Here is a 17,572-nt window from a genome sequence, read left to right as displayed (position 1 = left end):
TAAGGCCCTGGTGTGCAGCCCAGGCATGGGGTTCCCAGGTGTGCGCGGGGCCTACCTGCATAAGGCCCTGGTGTGCAGCCCAGGCATGGGGTTCCTGTGTGTGTTCTCTGTTAATCCAGCAGCAGCAGAGGTTCCTGATTACCTGGGGTATGTGTGAGTAGGGGTTAGGATTCTCACAAGGGTCTCCCTAGTGAACCCCCCACTTCCCCATCCAGTGTAGCTTCCTTAGTCCTTATGAGGAACCCCAGAGTTTTCTAGTCTTGGCCCACATCAGCTGGTATTCGTTTGCTTAAAATATCTTCGTTGTTGAAATCTGAGGAAGGAGTTATCTGGTGTCCTCAGTCAGACTTGGGGCCTCTGGTGCCCGGTGCTCTGCGTGACCAGCAGTGCCCTCTGTGGCCTGTGCCCTACTGGCCACGGTTCAGCTGTGAAACAGGTATTGGGGTGCAGCGTGGCCACGGCATGCATAATGCAGAGCCTTGGGGCCAGGTTCTGGGGCTTCCTCGCTGGAGGCCTTGGAGCCCAGGGAACTTGTGCAGCGACAGAGAGCTGGCGGGGGCAGGTCCTGGGAGCCTCTGCCGCGGGAGGGCTCGGGACTTGGTCCAGAAGCCTCGGAGCAGCCAGGGGGTTGACAGTGGGTCTTCAGAGGTGGTGCTGTGAAGACCACTGAAGTGCAGAGAGCAGCCTGGCGCGGCACGCCCCTCCAGGGTAGTGCCGCCCTCTGGTGGCCTTTCTTTGTTCAGTGGTTTTTTTTGGGTGAACGTTTGGTTCATGTCCCCGAGAGGATGCATGTCTAGGAATCCGCTGGCATTTCCCAACAGCTTTTCTGCCTCCCTCCCCCGCACACACTTTCCCTCAACAGTTTTTTCAGTTATCTGAATTTTTTTCTTTATTGGTTTTTATAATGGGAGAAGGGAGAAGGACAGAGTAGTGAAGACTAAGTTAATACGCAAAGCCCAGGTAGTGCATTTAGTCTTTGCATCAGGGTTCTGCCTTAGCCTGTCATCCTGTGCGTGCCGTGAGCTCTGCCTTTCTGTGAACACGAGGACACGCCTGCAGCTCAGCCTGCTTCCCTGCTGCTCTGAAGAGGACCTCTTTCCTCCATCCGTTTCTCCATTTCCACCTGATATCTCTTCAGAGTGACATTATGGTCTGTATTTATGGCAGCAGGTTTTTAGGATTTCTTGGGGGTTCTGTGAAAAGATGAGACTCTCCTCCCGCCCCCTGCCGTGCTGCCAAGCCCTCAGCAGAATGGCCATTGAAGCGCTCAAGGCAGTGCGGGCTTGCACAGCTTGGAACTCTCCTGGCTGCCCACCCCACATCCCAAGCGGTGTCCGTGTTCCTATGGGTCCAAGTGCCACACCCTCACTTCTTGGCCCTGCTTCCTCTCTTTACTTGGGCTGAAGACTGGTAGGACGTTGGGCTGGTAGCTTACAGGAATGACATCTCCAAGTTCTGGGGGCCAGGCCTCAAGGTCCAAGGCCACAGGCCTGTGGATGGCATCTCGGCCTGTGGGCAGCCTCCTCTCGCTGTGCGCTTGGCATAGGAGGACTGACACACTTCCAGGTCTCCAAGTACTGGAAGCCCACTTGGGAAGGCTGTGCCCTTGTGCCCCACTGCCCACCACACGTCCCGCTTCGCCAGGCCCTCCATTAGGTGTGAGGCTGTCCACTTGTGAATCTGGGCTGGGGACCTCAGGCCGCCTTGTGGGTGGGGTTCCGTGTCATGCTGCGGACTTAGAGGATCTCTAGGTGCGCTGGTTACCTAGCAGCTGGCAGACATCTCAGACGTGGTCTGAGTGACTGAGTGGTGCCGGTTCTTTTCCCTGCCCCTGTGCAAGACTTGATTTCCTGACGCTGCCTGTTGGTGGCCGGGAGCCTGGACTAATCCTGATTTCTGCTTTCCCTCACCGCCCATGTCATCTCATCCGGCCTGTGCATCCCACCTCTAGCATGCGTCCCGGTTCTGCCTGCTGCTGTCCTCGAGCAATACAGCGAAGCCACGGTGGCAGTGGCCTCCCCATCTCTGTTCCCTGACCTGTCCAGAACTCGCGTGCCACTGACTTGTCAGTGGAGTCATGGATCTTAAATAACAAGTAGTTTTGTCTGGTAATACCCTAAAGAATGGAAAATAAAATCACTTCATTAAGTAAGTAGCATACGTGTTGGAGTAACCGCTAGTACTAAGACCGCAGTACTGAGGAATAGCAAGAGATGAACTAGAGGTCCAGATTTCTGTAAGTTTTATGAAGTCTTGTGTGAAGAATATTGTGTAGAAATCGTGTGAATAAAAGATTGTGTAACTAATGCTTACAAAAATATAACACATTAGGGCTGGGGAGATAGCTCGGCAGCCTAAGCGCCTGCCTGGCAAATGCAAGGACCTGAGTTTGATCCCTGCTACCTGCCATATTAGATCCAAGTGAAGCCAGCCACCAAAACCAAGCGTGTGGTGCATGCCTGTGATCCCAGCACTGGGGAGGCTGAAAACAGGAGGATCACTATGAATCTGTGCTGCGTAGTGAGACCCTGTACCAAAGACATATTTTTTTTTAAAGTGTAAGACATTAAATTGAGAAGCTGTGAGAAAATGAAATAGGCGGTATCTTTTTTCTCATTTTGTATTTTCAAGTCTGCTGAACTATATCTTTGAATATGTTGGTAAATGCCTACAGTAAAAAAATAGTTTCCAGGTAAATACTATCTTTAGCTTATGACACTTCCAAGGAATAATCATATCATGAAAAAATAATTATTTTTTTGTTTGAAAGTTTGATGTATCCAGAGTAAAAAAATCTTTCCCTTTTGTTTAAATTGGTAATGTAAATTGAAACTGCTATTCAGTATATTTGTAAGATAAAATAATGTGAGATGATTGGAAATGAAATCATATTTGATCCCATATTTGAAAGGAAGGGACATTTTCCCAATGATCAGCTCATCGACAGACTTGTAAAAAAGTGAATCCAGATCATTCTAAAAGTAGAATTTAAATAGATGGAAGCTCTCCCCGGCCTTCCGCAGGGCGGAGCCGGAGGCTGGCCGGTCTTCCTGTTGTCGCGATTGGCTCCTGCCCGCTGTTGTAGATCAGGGCCGTCGTGCGGTTCTCATCGCTGGTTTCTCTGGAGAAATCTCCGAGAGCCCACACAGGTACTGCCTGTAGTGCCCACAGGAATTCTGTTGTAGAGTGGGCAGGATTTACAGCAGCAGCGTGTTTTCTAGGTTTTTCAGCACTGTTGTTTTTTGGACTAAATTCTGGTGTGCAGTTCTGGCCTGTGGTAGCTCACGTAGGTAAGTCTGTGTCCACACCCAGAGTAGACGGCTCGGAGCTGCTGCAGACAGTGCAGACTGGGTCTTAACTTGCTCATTTCTTCCTCAGAACTGTCCTGGGCTTCTGTGATCTTGAGGGTATCTGAACTAACGCCCTGTGTTTTGCGGCTCCTTTGTGTCCCTCCTGTGTCGCAGAGCTGTGCGCTGAACCTCCCGTGTTCTGTTGTCTCCTCGCAGCGGCGCTCTCTGGGGGAGGCATTGCATAAGTCTATCAGCAATGTAAGTCCACGCAGGGCTGCTGCCCTTGGAGTCTGCATGGGTGACACGGCTGCTTTAGCGCTTTGCTGCGCGGCTCACGCTGCGGCATCCTGCGCGATGTTTTGTGGCCGGGCAGTGGAGCGGCCACCAGTGCGCGCCGCACAGGCCACATTGCCAGCACATATGTTGTCACAGAAATCAAGCAGGATTTTACGTCGCAAGCAGAAACTTCATTATTTTAATGTTAACTTTGACAGATACAGTAATAGTTTTAAAAACTATTAAGTAATTGATTTTCACAAAATTAAAAAAAATGTAAAGTTTTTCTTATTCAGCTAGTTACTGAAACATAGTATCAATAAACTATTTTTAAAAAGATGAGATAACTATGAAGGTTTATGAGGTATAGAACGTTTTAATCTTGTGATTATTAACAGATTAAAAGTAAAGCAGTAAATATATTTCTTAAGGCTTGATAAAGCTATTGATTTATACTTAGGTGCATTCAACTATGAAGAAATTAAGCTTCAAAATAATATTTCAAATAAGTTTTCACTCCCTAAGACTTTCTTTCCTTCAATAGAAAGAGAAAAAAAATTAAGGTTTATTTTTACACCGAGCCCATTCTCAGCTGGCCCTTTAAAAATGAGATAGCAGAGAGCTGAACGTCTCTGAGCATCTTTGATGCCTTTCCTGACATTGAGGGCGAGGTCAGCGTGTTTTGTTGGTAAGGACCTCATGGGAAGCACTCATGCCTCGTGCATCTCTGTGGCTGGGATGTGACACGTGTGAAGGGTGCCTGCCATGCATGTGGCCTGGGTGTGTTCCTGGGAACGTTCATAAACCTGACCGCAGTTGGCCAGCTGTTCTCTAGACGCCGCAATCCTTGCACCTAAAGTTGTCCTAGGAACTGTTTGTCCTTTTTTTATACCTAGGAAAAGAAATATTTTTACCTACCCTTTACATTCAGCTTTTCTTTCTACAGAAAAAAATAACTAGAAATATGTAGATAAATTCAGCAGGATTTTCTTAATTATAAATAAACAACAAATACATTTATCCCAATGTGGTTGAACAAAGGCTACATTTTTATTTTTTTGTACTCAGAACACTAGGAAGTTTGGAATGATAATTTCAGTTTTTGTCATGGCTGTATTAATCTGGACTTGTGATGTTAATTGGGATAGAAACGTGAACCCAAATAAAAGCAAATTATTTCAAAGTTAATTGAATTATACTTCAGAATATTGTTGGCAGTGGTCATTTCCTTCAGTAGTTATACTTGAAAAGGTACTCATTAAAGAAAGCCACCTTGTTAGAGAGTACAAACTGAAGGACACGTTATTCTCAGTGTCTGTTGGTAACTGAGGGGAAAGTCTTGGCCTGTCTTCTGGAAAGGTAGTGAGATGTTTCCAGGGAGATTGTCCTGGAGAGAGTTCTCTTGTGTGGGTCGCAGTCCTCAGAGACCTTCAGCCCACTGGCCCCTCCTACACCCATGCCCCGGCCGGGGATGGGGCAGTGCTCTGCAGTTGCCTGTCTGCACCTCCTCTGTAAGCACAAGTCGTGACTGCTGCACTCTTCTTCATTGATGCTTTTAATCCATTTCAGTGAAGAATGAGCAGACAATTGCAAACAGTCTGCGCACATCTTTAGCATGTTGAGAAGCACTTTTGGGGTTCTTAATTGGTAAGCTCTGTTTGTAAGTCTTGGAAATGTCAAAGTGTGAGCATTTTGAATTACCAAAGAAAATTCTTTTCAAGTAATTATCATTGCACGAGCTCTGAAATTTACTTTTCTTAACTAGACTCTTCAATAACAGCAGATTATTGGTTAAAAAAGAATTAAACTATTTGAACACTGTCAGACATCGTACATGAATATTTACATTAGTCTTTGGCCTTAACTCATTCTCGCCCTCTGCCGTCTCCCTCAGCTTGTAGTGCTCTGTGCACATGTGAGTGTGCTGGACTTAACAGCAGCGCCTCTCCACCCAACACTGACTTTGCTACTGCAGTCACTGCTAGGGGAGCCACCTGCCGTTGCGTGGGATTCCCATCTGGTCCCAGAACAGGTTCAGGAGTGCAGCCAGCTGGGAAGGAAGGAAGGGCGAGAGCAGGAAAAGTGCCTGCAATAGAAAGCTCGCGTGGTCATTGGAAAGAGGAGGGGCGAAGTCAGATCATTCTGGGGAAGCTGGCTCTGGACAAGCTGAGCATCTGTCAACGCCGCAGTCAGGACACCTGCAGGGCTTCTCCCATGCCCTGGGGTTTAACTCTGGAGGCCACGCAGTGGGCTGTCTGCCCTATCAGCAGCCTGGTGGGACAGACTGTCTCGCTACTGTAGACAGGAGGCTCTGATCTTCTTGAGGCTTGCCCTGTGGCCACCAAGAAAACTGTGTATTTTGTGGCAGGTGTGTTCTCTACAGTGGGTGAGAATCACCATAGATTTATATGTGCAGTAGTTTTTAAAAGCAACTGGAAATAAAACAGGGACTTCTGTTCCAAGACCAATACAAGTCATGACAGTCTGCAACAATACAAACCACTAGCTACTGCTGGCCCTGAGAAAAAGAATAAAGAAAACTTTTTTTTTAATCTCATATACTCTTACATTTTTCAAAAAAAAAAATCTTTACAATGAACATTTTTTTTCTTTAATGCTTAGAAATAAAGGTTTGTTAGGCAGACTGGGCCCACTGCCAGACCTCCCACTAAACGGGAAGCTCAAGGGGTCAGGCCTGGTGACTGTCCAGTCCACAGAGGTTGTCCTGACACCCAGCCAGGACTGCAGACTATAGAAGAGTTACTGGCTGAAGATACGCGTTCCTGTGAGGACATAGTATGTGCTTTCTACATACTGCACCAGACTGAAGCTTGTAGGTAAAATGTACATAATTAACAATCTGTTCCACGTAGGCCTGTCCTGTCTGCCTCGGACTTGGCGACCCAGTGTTCAGCTTATGGGGGTGCTAACCTACTACTGTGGGGTTGCAGAACCCCTGAAGCTGCAGAGAAGAGAATATCTTGGTTTATAACTTTAGTGTTTTTCTTTTTACATTTTAACAAAAGTCTGTCTTCAGTATTTTCAAAAAGATAATAGAGCTTTATTTTCAAAAAGATAATGGTGGGATGGGAATATAGCTCAGTGGCATAAGTTCCTAGCTGGCAAGTGCAGGGTCCCAAGTTTGGACCCTGGTCCTAAAAAGAAGAAAAAGGTAATGGTATTTTTCAGTGGTAGAAATCCAAAGGTAGCAATCACTGTCAGGATAGCTTAGCTTTTACTGTTTATGAAATATCTGATACCTGTTAATCAGTAAACTATATTATATAATTCCTTGCTGAATTGCCAAAGTAAAAATTTAATTTGTTTTTCTGAAACACTCTTTTGGTTTATTATAAGAGACTAAAATTTTAAGTTGGAAAAATGTGTAGAAACTGCCTGATTTGAATCTAAGGCATCATTCAAAGTAGCTACGACTTCTCGTTCACTTGTTCAACAGACACACTCGTAGATATGTGGTGGTCCTGGTCCTGACCAGAGTCGCGCCCACCATCAATGCGTCTTCCACTCTTGTTCTGTACAGATAGTGCGCTTCCGCGAAGGAGATTAAATTCAGCTGTCTTGATACCGCTCAGAACTTGAGTTCATTTTACACTGCTTTGCCTATTATTTGTCTTATTAAATGCCATGTAATATTCATGCGAAATAAAAGGCTGATTTATCTATTGCAATTCCACTAGGCTGTTTGTTAAGCATAAGGGAATCTTGGCATTGCATTGCATGACGGGGCTTCCTGCATACAGCTCCTGCTGCCTTGAGCATGGATCTGAAGGTCGAAGATGGCCTTAATATTATTTTCATGTGCTTTTAGAGTTAATACAAAACAAGTATATTTGAATACTAAATTGCATGAAGTGTCTGTTTGCATATGGCTTATATTATTTTCTTGCTTATTGCAAAAATTGATCAAACATTCTGAACTGGAAAATACTTTGGAGTTTTCTCAAGGTAAAGTATATTACAGTGTAAACTAGCGAAGCACAGTTTGTTTTAAGATGGAGAAGTCCAGAACCATCTGGATCTTGAATGTATGACTATGGCCTTTCATTGACTTCAACGTCATATGTCTTCATTAGTTTCACCTTCAGTGGTTGGATGTGAGTCGGTGGGATGGAGTTGGCGTTCCGCGCGCATTTCAGGACATGCCATAATGGCCACCACCAGCCTGAGCGGGCCAGCCCGGGTGGAGCTGCGGGACAGGGGCAGCAGCTGCTGCCGCTCCATTCTGCAGCCGGCTGGCAGGCGGGAACACTGCTCCCCAGCCACAGTGCTCCCTTTGCGGCTGACCCTTTCACCATGTGGCCTTCCCTTCTGGGGTTTCCTTGCTGGTCACGTCCTGCCCATATCCTTACACAAAATGAGGTGTTGTCACACGGGGCCATTCCCTCTCCACAGCTGAGTCTTGGCTCTGGCCTGGCATTCTCTGTATCCACCTTGCAGGACTGAGATCGGCCTTAAGCCATGGGCTTGGCTGGGGTGCAGGACATTGTACTGTCTGGATTCAGAGCCCTGTGTTTCCTCCTTAACCTGTAAAGTAACTTCTGGACCCCTCAGGTTTGTGTAGAAATTCACATGGACAGTTGATGACTTTGGACAGGCAGAGTTGCTCCCTAGGAAGGGACTAAGACAGGGTGAGCCTCCGCCCCTGTGCTGGCTCTCATCGGTGCTGGGCATCTCCACAAAGGGCACCCGCCTGTGCAGCATATCCTGCTTTACACCTCTGTCCAGAGCCCCAGCGGAGCCACTGGTCCTCAGTGAGCCACCATGCCACTCCTGGTGAGCAGCTTTCTCCTGCCCCGCTGGGCGTCCCTGCTCATTCCCCAGGCTTTCTCTTTCCTTCCCAGCACCCTCACTTCGTGCGACAGTGAGGCAGCCTGGACTTGCGGACCGCCTGCCGTCAGAAGAGTCCTCCTGATTACATACTCTCACCCTGGGTTTCCTCTTCATGGGCTTTCTTGGCAGTAGAAACTTCTCTTTGCAGTAACCTAGAGGCCTGACTTGCTTGTGGGCCTTATTTTAGCACTGTGTATCTGTTTCCTGGGTTCCTAACGTTGGCTTGCAAGCGTGGTATTTTAAAGTATATAGTTGAGTTACAAAGTTTCAAAGGACAATAGCCTCTCTACCAGAAGAAAAGTAGGCCGAGGTAGATTGTTCCATCAAGTACCTGTCTGAACAAACACAGTATATACATGTGTTTTTATTTTTATAGAACATTTAATTTAGATATATTAAATTATCCAGACATGGTCCTAACATATTAAGCTGGCCTGGCAGTTTTCAAAAGGAGTGACTCGTTGGTTTTCCATAATGAAAGTAAAGCACCTGACAATTATTATCAGGGTAAAACTCCAGGGCTGAGGGATTTGTGATTTTTAAAAATCTTAAAGATTTGCAGGGCCTTTCCATTAAATCAAAGTACAAACATTTCAAAGTTTATAAAAACATAAAACTGCTTCATGCAAGGATTCCAAACTATGAGCTAGCAGATCTTTTACAGAGCAGGCCTTTAGTTCTCACACGAGCTTAGCTGGCATTCATGGAGTCGCGTGCTGTGCTGCGTGCGGGGCTGTGCTGGGTGTGGTCACGAGGGTGTGGCGCCAGGCGGGGCAGTCTTCACCGTGTCACTGTCCACTCAGGCATCTTAGCTTCTCCTGTCTTATAAAGCAGTTGTTACTGGGAATGGTTTTGGTAATGCAGCCTCGCAGTGCAGTGCTTTCTTTGTGGTGGGCTGCAGCATTTCTTGGGTAGTCTGTAAGCAGTACACTGTTTTTCAGACAGCTGCTGAACATAGAACTCAAGATGGTGATAGCTCAAGGCTAAATTTTTATTTTTTTATTTTTTGCTTTTTAATTTTTTTATTTTTTAAAGAGTGCACAAATTAGAATTAAAACAAAAAATTATGATTGATACAGAATTTCACTTAACAAAGTAATCTGAATCTCACAGTATTTATTGTAATACATGGTGCTGTCTTCCAACCAGTTATTCATATTAGCAGATATATGCATGTAAAATTGGAAGAAGAAAGTAAAAAAGAAAGATGTATAAGAAATTAAGAAGAGAAAAAGTACAAACAATTGAAAAAAGGAGACAAAACAAAGTAAAGCATTATCTGTTCCTTTCCATAAACCAGCAGAAATACACAGTACAGGTGTCCAAACCATCCTGCTTACATACATAATAAATCTCTTTCCCCCACTCCCTCTCCTGTCCTCAACTCAGTAACTCTTTCCTTTAGAATAAGCTCATTCCTTTTTCCCAGTGTCTATTGTACCCTTCAGGTTCCATTTTTCTCTTTCAGGTTCTCACACTAAGGAGACAATATGATGTTTGCACATGAGGGTCTGATTTATTTCACTTAAGAGTATATTCTTTGGTTGCATCCATTTACCAACAGAAGACTCAAATTTATCCTGTTTTATAGATGAATAATACTCCATTGATCCTTATTGTACTTATTTCCTCTTCCCTTCCTCCTCACTCTTCGCACATTTTTCCTTGGACCACTTCCCCATTACAAAAGATCCCTTGTCCCAGGGGCTGGCAAGATAGCTCAGTGGATTAAGAGTTTGCTTAAGCAAGTACAGGGACTATGGTTCAATCCCCAGCACCTCATGACACGCTAGCCCTGCCCCTGGATGCACTGAGCTAGCCACTAAGACTGGGCATGGTGGCGCATGCCTGCAATTCCAGCACTGGGGAGGCTGGAAACAGGAGAACCACTACAAGTCTGAGCTGCATAGTGAGACCATATACCAAATATATATGGGGGGCAGGGGGAGATCCCTTGTCCCCTTGTGTGCATGCTTCATTATTTTTGTTTATCATTTGCCTCATCCAAATGAGTGATCCTATATCACAATTAAGGAAAATACAATGTTGAGTAAAATAAACCAAACACACAAGCTTCAACAACATCGAATTTGCATACATTGATCCATTCTTGTATTCCCAAGATGAACTTAATCGGTTATGGTGAACAACATTTTTCCTGTGCTGTTAGATTAGTTTTGCTTGTGTTCTTAAAGGATTTTTGCATCTATGTTCATCATGGACATTGTATTATAGTTTTCTCTTTCTTTCCATTTTGTTTTGTTTTGCGTTATTTTTTGTTTCGTTGTGCCCCTATCTGGTTTTGGTAACAGGTAAATGCTGATCTCACAGATGTGTTTGGAAGAATTTATCTCTCTTCTATTTCTTGAAATAACTTAAGGAGAATTGGAATTTTAATCTCTTTTTTATTTCTTCCTGTTCTGATACTAGCATTGGTGCTTGTGCTTATTTTTGACTTTATGTCCATGAAATATCTAATACATATATGCTTTTAGAAGTAAGGGCTAAATTTTTATTAGAAAGCATTTTACGTGGACACTTTTCAGACAGCTGCTAGGCAACCCCCGTGGCAGCGCGTCTCCCCGTCAGGTTTCAGTGCGTGAGGGTGGCAGCGCTCCCCCCTCACGGTGCACCCCTCGGCTGCGTAGATTTCCTTGCTGAAGCAGAGCCTGGAGGTGCAGCTGTCGCAGTCCCAGACCTCCTTGCAGCAGCTGCAAGCCCAGTTCGCCCAGGAGCGCCAGCGACTCACACAGGAGCTGGAGGAGCTGGAGGAGCAGCACCAGCAGAGGCACAAGTCCCTGAAGGAGGCGCACGTCCTCGCCTGTCAGACCATGGAGGAGGAGAAGGAGCAGGAACAGAGAGTAAGTGGCACGCTGCGAGCGGGGTGCTATCCAGGCCGCAGCTTCCTGTGTGTTGCACGCATCAAATGTGCACAGTACTCCCACGTGGACCGCACAGGGCCCGGCTGCTCTGCATTGCGGGTCAGGTCAGATGCGCGACTGCTTTCCTCTGTGCGTGGCCCTACTGGCACACTGTCACCAGCCCAGTCACTTAGGATTACTGAGGCTTCCACTCAAATTTTAATTTATCTTTCACTCTGACTCTTAAAGACAAAAGAAAGAAATGTATCCAAGGTATTTGTATTTTTTAATCCGAGATTTTTCCCTTTACATTCTTCCTAGTCCCCTACATACAAGAAGTTCATACTGAAATGAGTTAGAGATATTTCTAAATAGGTTCACATCCTCATACGTAGCCTGGAGGACACATGCCAAGCAGTGGCACAGGGCTTAGTCACAGGGACTTACTTGACACAGGCGTATGACAGAGGAATCACAGTCCTGGCCGGCTCTCTACACGTCAGTTACATGGTTGTGTATTAAAATTTTAACCTTTCATAGTCCTCATGTGATTTATTTTGATTTAGCTTATTTCTTAACACTGTCTTTCTCAATTTATGCCAAGGACTTTATTATAATTAGGAAAAGGATTTGGTAGAATAATGGAGTTTTACTAGCATTGATTTTTCCCTGTAACAGTGTTTACGGATACAGCTTGTTATTTAGCCTTTTACTTGGGCATAGATAGTATTTTTAAGAAATGATACATTTTAAAGTAATTATTTTTCAAAACTGATATTAAAAAATAGTCTACATGCTTATAGAGTAAGTTTCAGTCTGTAGATCTTGTCCAGAAAGCTGAAGAAGTTCCCTGGGTTAAAAATTAGGCCTGATTAGAAACGACCTATTCACTGATAAAATTTATGAATTTGAATAGCACATGAGCTCTGGCTCCAGGACTCCAGTTGTTCACACTCGGTCTTCTATCATTTACCTTGAGGCATTTTTCAGAGCAGTCAGAGCCTGTAGTCCTACGGTGCTGTCATTAGGACCCAACCCACCAAGCAGAAGCATCTCACCAATACTGAAAGAAACCCACACCTGCTTTTCAGAAATAAAACGTATCGAAAGCAGCGATCTTAAGTAGCCAAATGCCATCTTTTTTTTTTTTTTTTTTTTTTTTTTCCCAGAACTGGGGATTGGACTCAGGCCCTTGTGCTTGCCCAGGAAGTGCTTATTCCACTGAGCCATCTCCCCGGCCCCCAAATATCATCTTTTTCACAAAGCATTTTAGATAATGATTAATGAAATACAACACTGATCACACGATATCATCTTTCTCAGAAATATTCCACAAATTACAATAAACAAGCGAGCCACCCTTCCCAGGGTAGTTCTCTACACCTGTAAAGCTCTGAGCTTGTCCCCAGCCTTGTGCACAGTAAGCCTCCGAGTGTGTGCTCCATTCTAAAAGCAAATCATTGAAAGCTTTTAGTTTACTGTTCAGCCACCTACTCTCAGAGCTGTTGCTTCCTCACTCCAGTAGAGGAGCAAAGAGTTACACAGACAACAGCCACAGGAGATTCCCTAAGTATCTCGCATCAAGTGCAAAGGCCTCTCACTCCTCCTCAGCAGAGGACCTGAGCCTGCTGGTGCCCTCCTCCACTGCCTCTTTCTTGAATATGGCACAAAGGAATTTTTCATTAGCTTTAAGCTTTACAAGTTTCACATTTCTAATTCAAACAAAATACATTGAGTCACCTGAAGCCCCAGTACTCTAGGAGGCCCAGTACTTTAGGAGAAGGAGGGTCTGTCCGTTTAGCAACTTAATGAGATATAAGACTCTGTCAAAATACAAAATAAAAAGGGCAGGGGAATGAACTTAGTGCCAAGGCCCTGGGGTTAGCTCAGTACTGCAACATAAATACAGAGTCGAATTGTTTGAGGCGACTTGTGGACTGCTAAACTGACTACTAGTTTATCTTCTAGTGGGGATCACCTTGTAGATGAACCTTGTGACGAGGCTGTAGCTGCATTTTGGAGTCTGCGCTCTGCCTTGTCTACTCCCCTCCTGTGAGCTGGTGGAGTGCTGAGCCCTTGCCTCGTCTCTGTGCAGGCCCTGGAAGCCCGCCTACAGCAGAAGCACGCTGCAGAGCTGCAGGCCCTGAAAGATGCACACCGCGAGTCCTTGGAGGGCTTCCGGGCGGAGATGGAGCAGGAGCTGCAGACTCTGCGCTTTGAGCTGGAAGACGAAGGGAAGGCCATGCTTGGTATTCTGCAAGGGCTAGTGCCCTGCCATGTTCCTCTGTGCATGCTAGTTTAGAATTCAACATCAGGTCACAGTTGGGTGCACTCATTGAGCTGTCGGCTGAATCCTCAGCATCTGCAGCTACAAAGAGAGGCGGGAGGGCTGGCATCAAATGGAGACTCCAGGCCCTGGCGCTGTCTGCTCTGCGTGGAAGCAGCCCCCACAGAGGTGCCCTCTGTCCTCATGGACCAGCACAGTAGGAAGACTCATCTTAGTCCTTAGGCTGTGTGGTCACCTCGCCGGTGTCACTGGGCTTTTACTATGGTGAAGAGAAACCATGATTAGTTCTGCCTTTTTGTTGCTGTAAATTTTATATGGAATTTCGTAGGAGGATTGCCCTTTTTATAAGGAAATAAGTTGAGTTTTGAAGAAAAACTAGACTTGTATTGAAAGGTTAGGGCTTGCTTTGGTTCTTAGTGTCATGGTAACTTTTGAATCCCATCATCCTCCAGTTTGGTTTTATGCCAAATTCTCCTACTATTTCTCACACTTGTCACAACTGTGTGCACTGTTTCCAAGAAGGAATTAGGAATGGAGTGCTATAAATATTTGGAGCCTCAAAGGAAAAGAAGGCCACTGACACTGCTCTGGATCTCTTGTGGCCATGAACTCTGGACCAAGTCATGATAGTGCTCGCCATCTGTCACTGGTGAAAGTGACAGGCAGCCTGGTGAAAGTGACAGGCAGCAACCTGCCCCAGGCCTGGGCATGTGATGCAGGGGCTGGGCCGAGTGGTGCAGGCTGAGCAGCGGCTCTGTCTCTGCACAGGACTGATGTTGAGCAGAGGGGCCTGATGGAATTGGAGCTGGGGGAAACACTGCCCACAGCTGTGAGGGCAGAAGGCTGCGAGGCTGAGCTTGGTACCAGGCTGAGCTTTAGTCTACGGACACCTGATGCATGCTCCTTGGCATTAACAAAAGAACTGTTTTCTATTTTTAAAAAATCTTTTACTTTATGGTGGCTGTAGATTCACTTGTGAGTTTAAGAAACAGTAGATTCTCTGTACCCTTTGTGTAGCATGCTTGGCGGCAGCCACTAAGCTGACACACTTCACGGCATCTGTCGGCATCAATCTGTCGTGACAGCATTCCCATCATCCTAGAGGTCCCTGTTGTCCTCTTTAGCCGCATCCACTTCCCTCATCTCTATCTGTGGCTCCTGTCAACCACTGATCTGCTCGTCACACTCTATCATTTTGCCCTTTCAACACCGCTGTTGGCCTTGTAAATGAATCCACACCCGTCTAGCCTCATGAGGCGGTTAGAGACACGAGGCTGCAGCCAGCGCAATTCCTTGGAGTCCCCTAGCTGCCGCGTGCACGGTGACGTGTGCCTTATTATTGCCCAGTGGTATCCACGGTCTTGACTTGGCTTCCAGGTTCTTGTCCTTCAGCCGTCAAAGGTCATCTGGGCCTTCAGTTTGGGTCTACAGAAAAAGCTGCTCCAAACATCTGCGTAAGCTTTTGAATAAACCTGGGTTTTCATCCCTGGGAGCACTTCCCAAGATTGCAGTTGCTTGGTCAGATAGTTGTTACATTTTCTGTTTCTTCACGAACTTCCACCTCAAGTGGCTGCAGCCTTTGTGTCCCTGTCAGCACTGTGGATGGCCCAGTTCTTCTGTCCTCACCATGTGATGGCGTCGCAGGACTTGAGCTATTCTCCTAAGGTAGAATGGTGCTGCAGGTGCACTTTTAACTGGTATTTCCCTGGCAATTTATGAAACAAGCATTTGCCGTCAGTAGGGTTTCTCTTCTCACTGGATTGTCGAACTGTGAGCTGGAGCATCCTTAAAGATTGTCAAGACCCTCCCACTCTCTGCTGACTCCCTCATCCAGTGGAACACTCTCCCAGGGGCGACCATTAACGACAGAATTGCAGATCCGAACTGTTCTCACTTGCTGGCTGTCCTCTTGGGAGCAACGTCAGCCCCACTGCCCAGCCACCCTCTGCACTTCCTGATGGTGTGTGTCCTCCCAGTCACCTGCTTTCCTCTACCATTTCTTCTTTGCCAGTCCGGCCTCTACAGCCGCCTGCTCGGCACTGCTGCCTCCCAAGGCCCTGCCTCTCCTCGGGTCTGTTTTGGTCCTTAGCCTCTCCCTTGCTGATTGGCTTCAGCAGCCATTGATGTGCGAAGATTCCAAGTACGTGTTTCTAGACCAAACCTTCTTTCCTGAATTTAGATTTTATGTTTCTTACTGCATGTTACACAGACATTCCAGCTTATATTCGAGGTTTTAAAACAAGGGTTCCCCATCTTCCTGTAGTCCAGGTGTGTTGGCCTTTCCATACTCTCTTCTCTAGTTGACGCTACCACTTTTGAGTTGCACAAACAGAACTCCCTCTCCTGTCGGTTCCTGTTCTTGAGCACTTTGTTATGTCTGTGTCCCCTCCCTTAGTCCTCTGGCATGCGTAGGCCATAGACTTACCTTCTGCTGTCAGGATCCTTGCCATAGCCCTCTCTGCTGTCCATCCTCCAGACACCAGGGTGAGCCATGCTGTGTTGAACTAAATCTCTCTGTGACTTTCCAGGGCAGCGCCCTCCCTCAGTGACCCCGTGCTCTACCAGTGCCTGGTGGGCTTTTCCCGGGGGACTAGGCGTAGGCCCTGTATGGAGGCCTCAGGAGGCGGTGGGCCTGGCCATCACATACGCAGCACTTCTTCACAGGCTCCATGTTTTAGCTTAAAATGTATAATTTGTATAATTCACTTACTCATAGCTCTCTTCACATTAATATTTGGCTTTTCCAAAACCTTGAAGTAAAATCCCATTTCTGAAGGGGACCATGTATCTTCTCCAGGTTTCTTTAGGGCATGGGGTAAAATGGATGCCACCTGGGGTCCCTGTTCTCACATCGTCCATTTTCTTTCCAGTTGCCACCAGACCGGTTCTCTGTGCTGAGGCGTGTGTCACCCCATCTTGATGAATGCCTTTTCTCTACTTGAAAAGGCCCGACTCAGCATTTTAGTCTTTTCGGCTGAGTTACTGTGACAGTCCTTAGTGACAGTGACCCACTTTGTGTTTTGTAGGAAGTTGGATCCTTCCAGCACTGTGGTTTCATTGTGCTCAGTCTCCACACTTCACTTTCAGGCAGGACGGGTTCATTGTTCCTCCTCCCTAGAATAGCGCCGGCATCCCATACGTGCTTGTCGGTTCGTGGAACAACGCAGCCCGGGCTCAGCTGCGAGGAGGCCTTGCCTGCTGGTCTCAGCGACTTCCGGGATGTTGTGGAAGAGTTCTTACCTGGCGGGGAGCTGGCTCCTCAGCCTTTGTTAGTGGACCAGTCCGCGTTAAAATTTACTTATAATAGTAGTGAAGAGGTGACGCATTTCCCCTCCATTAGCACTGTCTTTTTAATCTGAAAGTATATAGAAGCATCCTGGATCGCTTCAGCACTTGAAGTTTTGTGTCTCTTTCAAAACTAGGCGAAGCTGAAATTCACGAAAGCGTGTGATAGTCTATATACCAATTCATGATAGTTTGTAATATCTGGTAATAATTTAGTGGACATATGCGGGTGTCCTAATTTTAAAACTATTGTGGCTTTTATAATTTTACATATTGCTAATACTTACTAAATCTAACCTTTCCCTTTGTGTCTCAGCTTCCTTGCGCTCAGAACTTAACCAGCAGCACGCGGCTGCTGTCGACTTGTTGCAGCATAACCACCACCAGGAGCTGGCAGCTGCTCAGAGGGAGCTGGAGAGGAGCGCCGACGCCGGCAGAAGACAGGTAGCGGGAGGCCAGACGGGCCGGGCTGCTGAGAGTTGCTTACCGCTGCTGGTTCAGTGGCTGCTATTTTCCGTGTAGCAAAGTGTTCTTTTTCCATGGAAATAATTCTACTTTAGTATCCTAGTAATGAAACCACACTTTTGACTGGTAACATTTAAGTCTGCACCTTGGAAACATGTAGGAAATGAGAAGCATGTGGGCAGCCATGACCCACGGAGATAATGTGAAGCATGTGGGCAGCTGTGGCCCACGGAGATAATGTGAAGCCTGTGGTCAGC

General features: G+C 46.3%; 1 protein-coding gene across 6 annotated transcripts in view; it reads left to right on the top strand.

The window, feature by feature from the left end:
• Fam184a (family with sequence similarity 184 member A) overlaps positions 1-17,572 on the top strand; it is a 67,688-nt gene that overhangs the window by 35,377 nt on the left and 14,739 nt on the right. For all 6 annotated transcript variants that reach the window (XM_023714244.1, XM_023714240.1, XM_023714242.1 and 3 more), the window contains exons 9-11: positions 11,066-11,278; positions 13,374-13,527; positions 17,167-17,294. In XM_023714244.1, coding sequence (XP_023570012.1) covers positions 11,066-11,278; positions 13,374-13,527; positions 17,167-17,294 — 495 coding nt within the window. The remainder of the gene's footprint in view (positions 1-11,065; positions 11,279-13,373; positions 13,528-17,166; positions 17,295-17,572) is intronic.

This window comes from Octodon degus, unplaced genomic scaffold (assembly GCF_000260255.1).
Source record: "Octodon degus isolate 3935 unplaced genomic scaffold, OctDeg1.0 scaffold00034, whole genome shotgun sequence".
Lineage (NCBI taxonomy): Eukaryota > Metazoa > Chordata > Mammalia > Rodentia > Octodontidae > Octodon > Octodon degus.
Note: the sequence above shows the minus strand (reverse complement) of the source record. Positions and strands in the feature narration are given on the sequence as shown.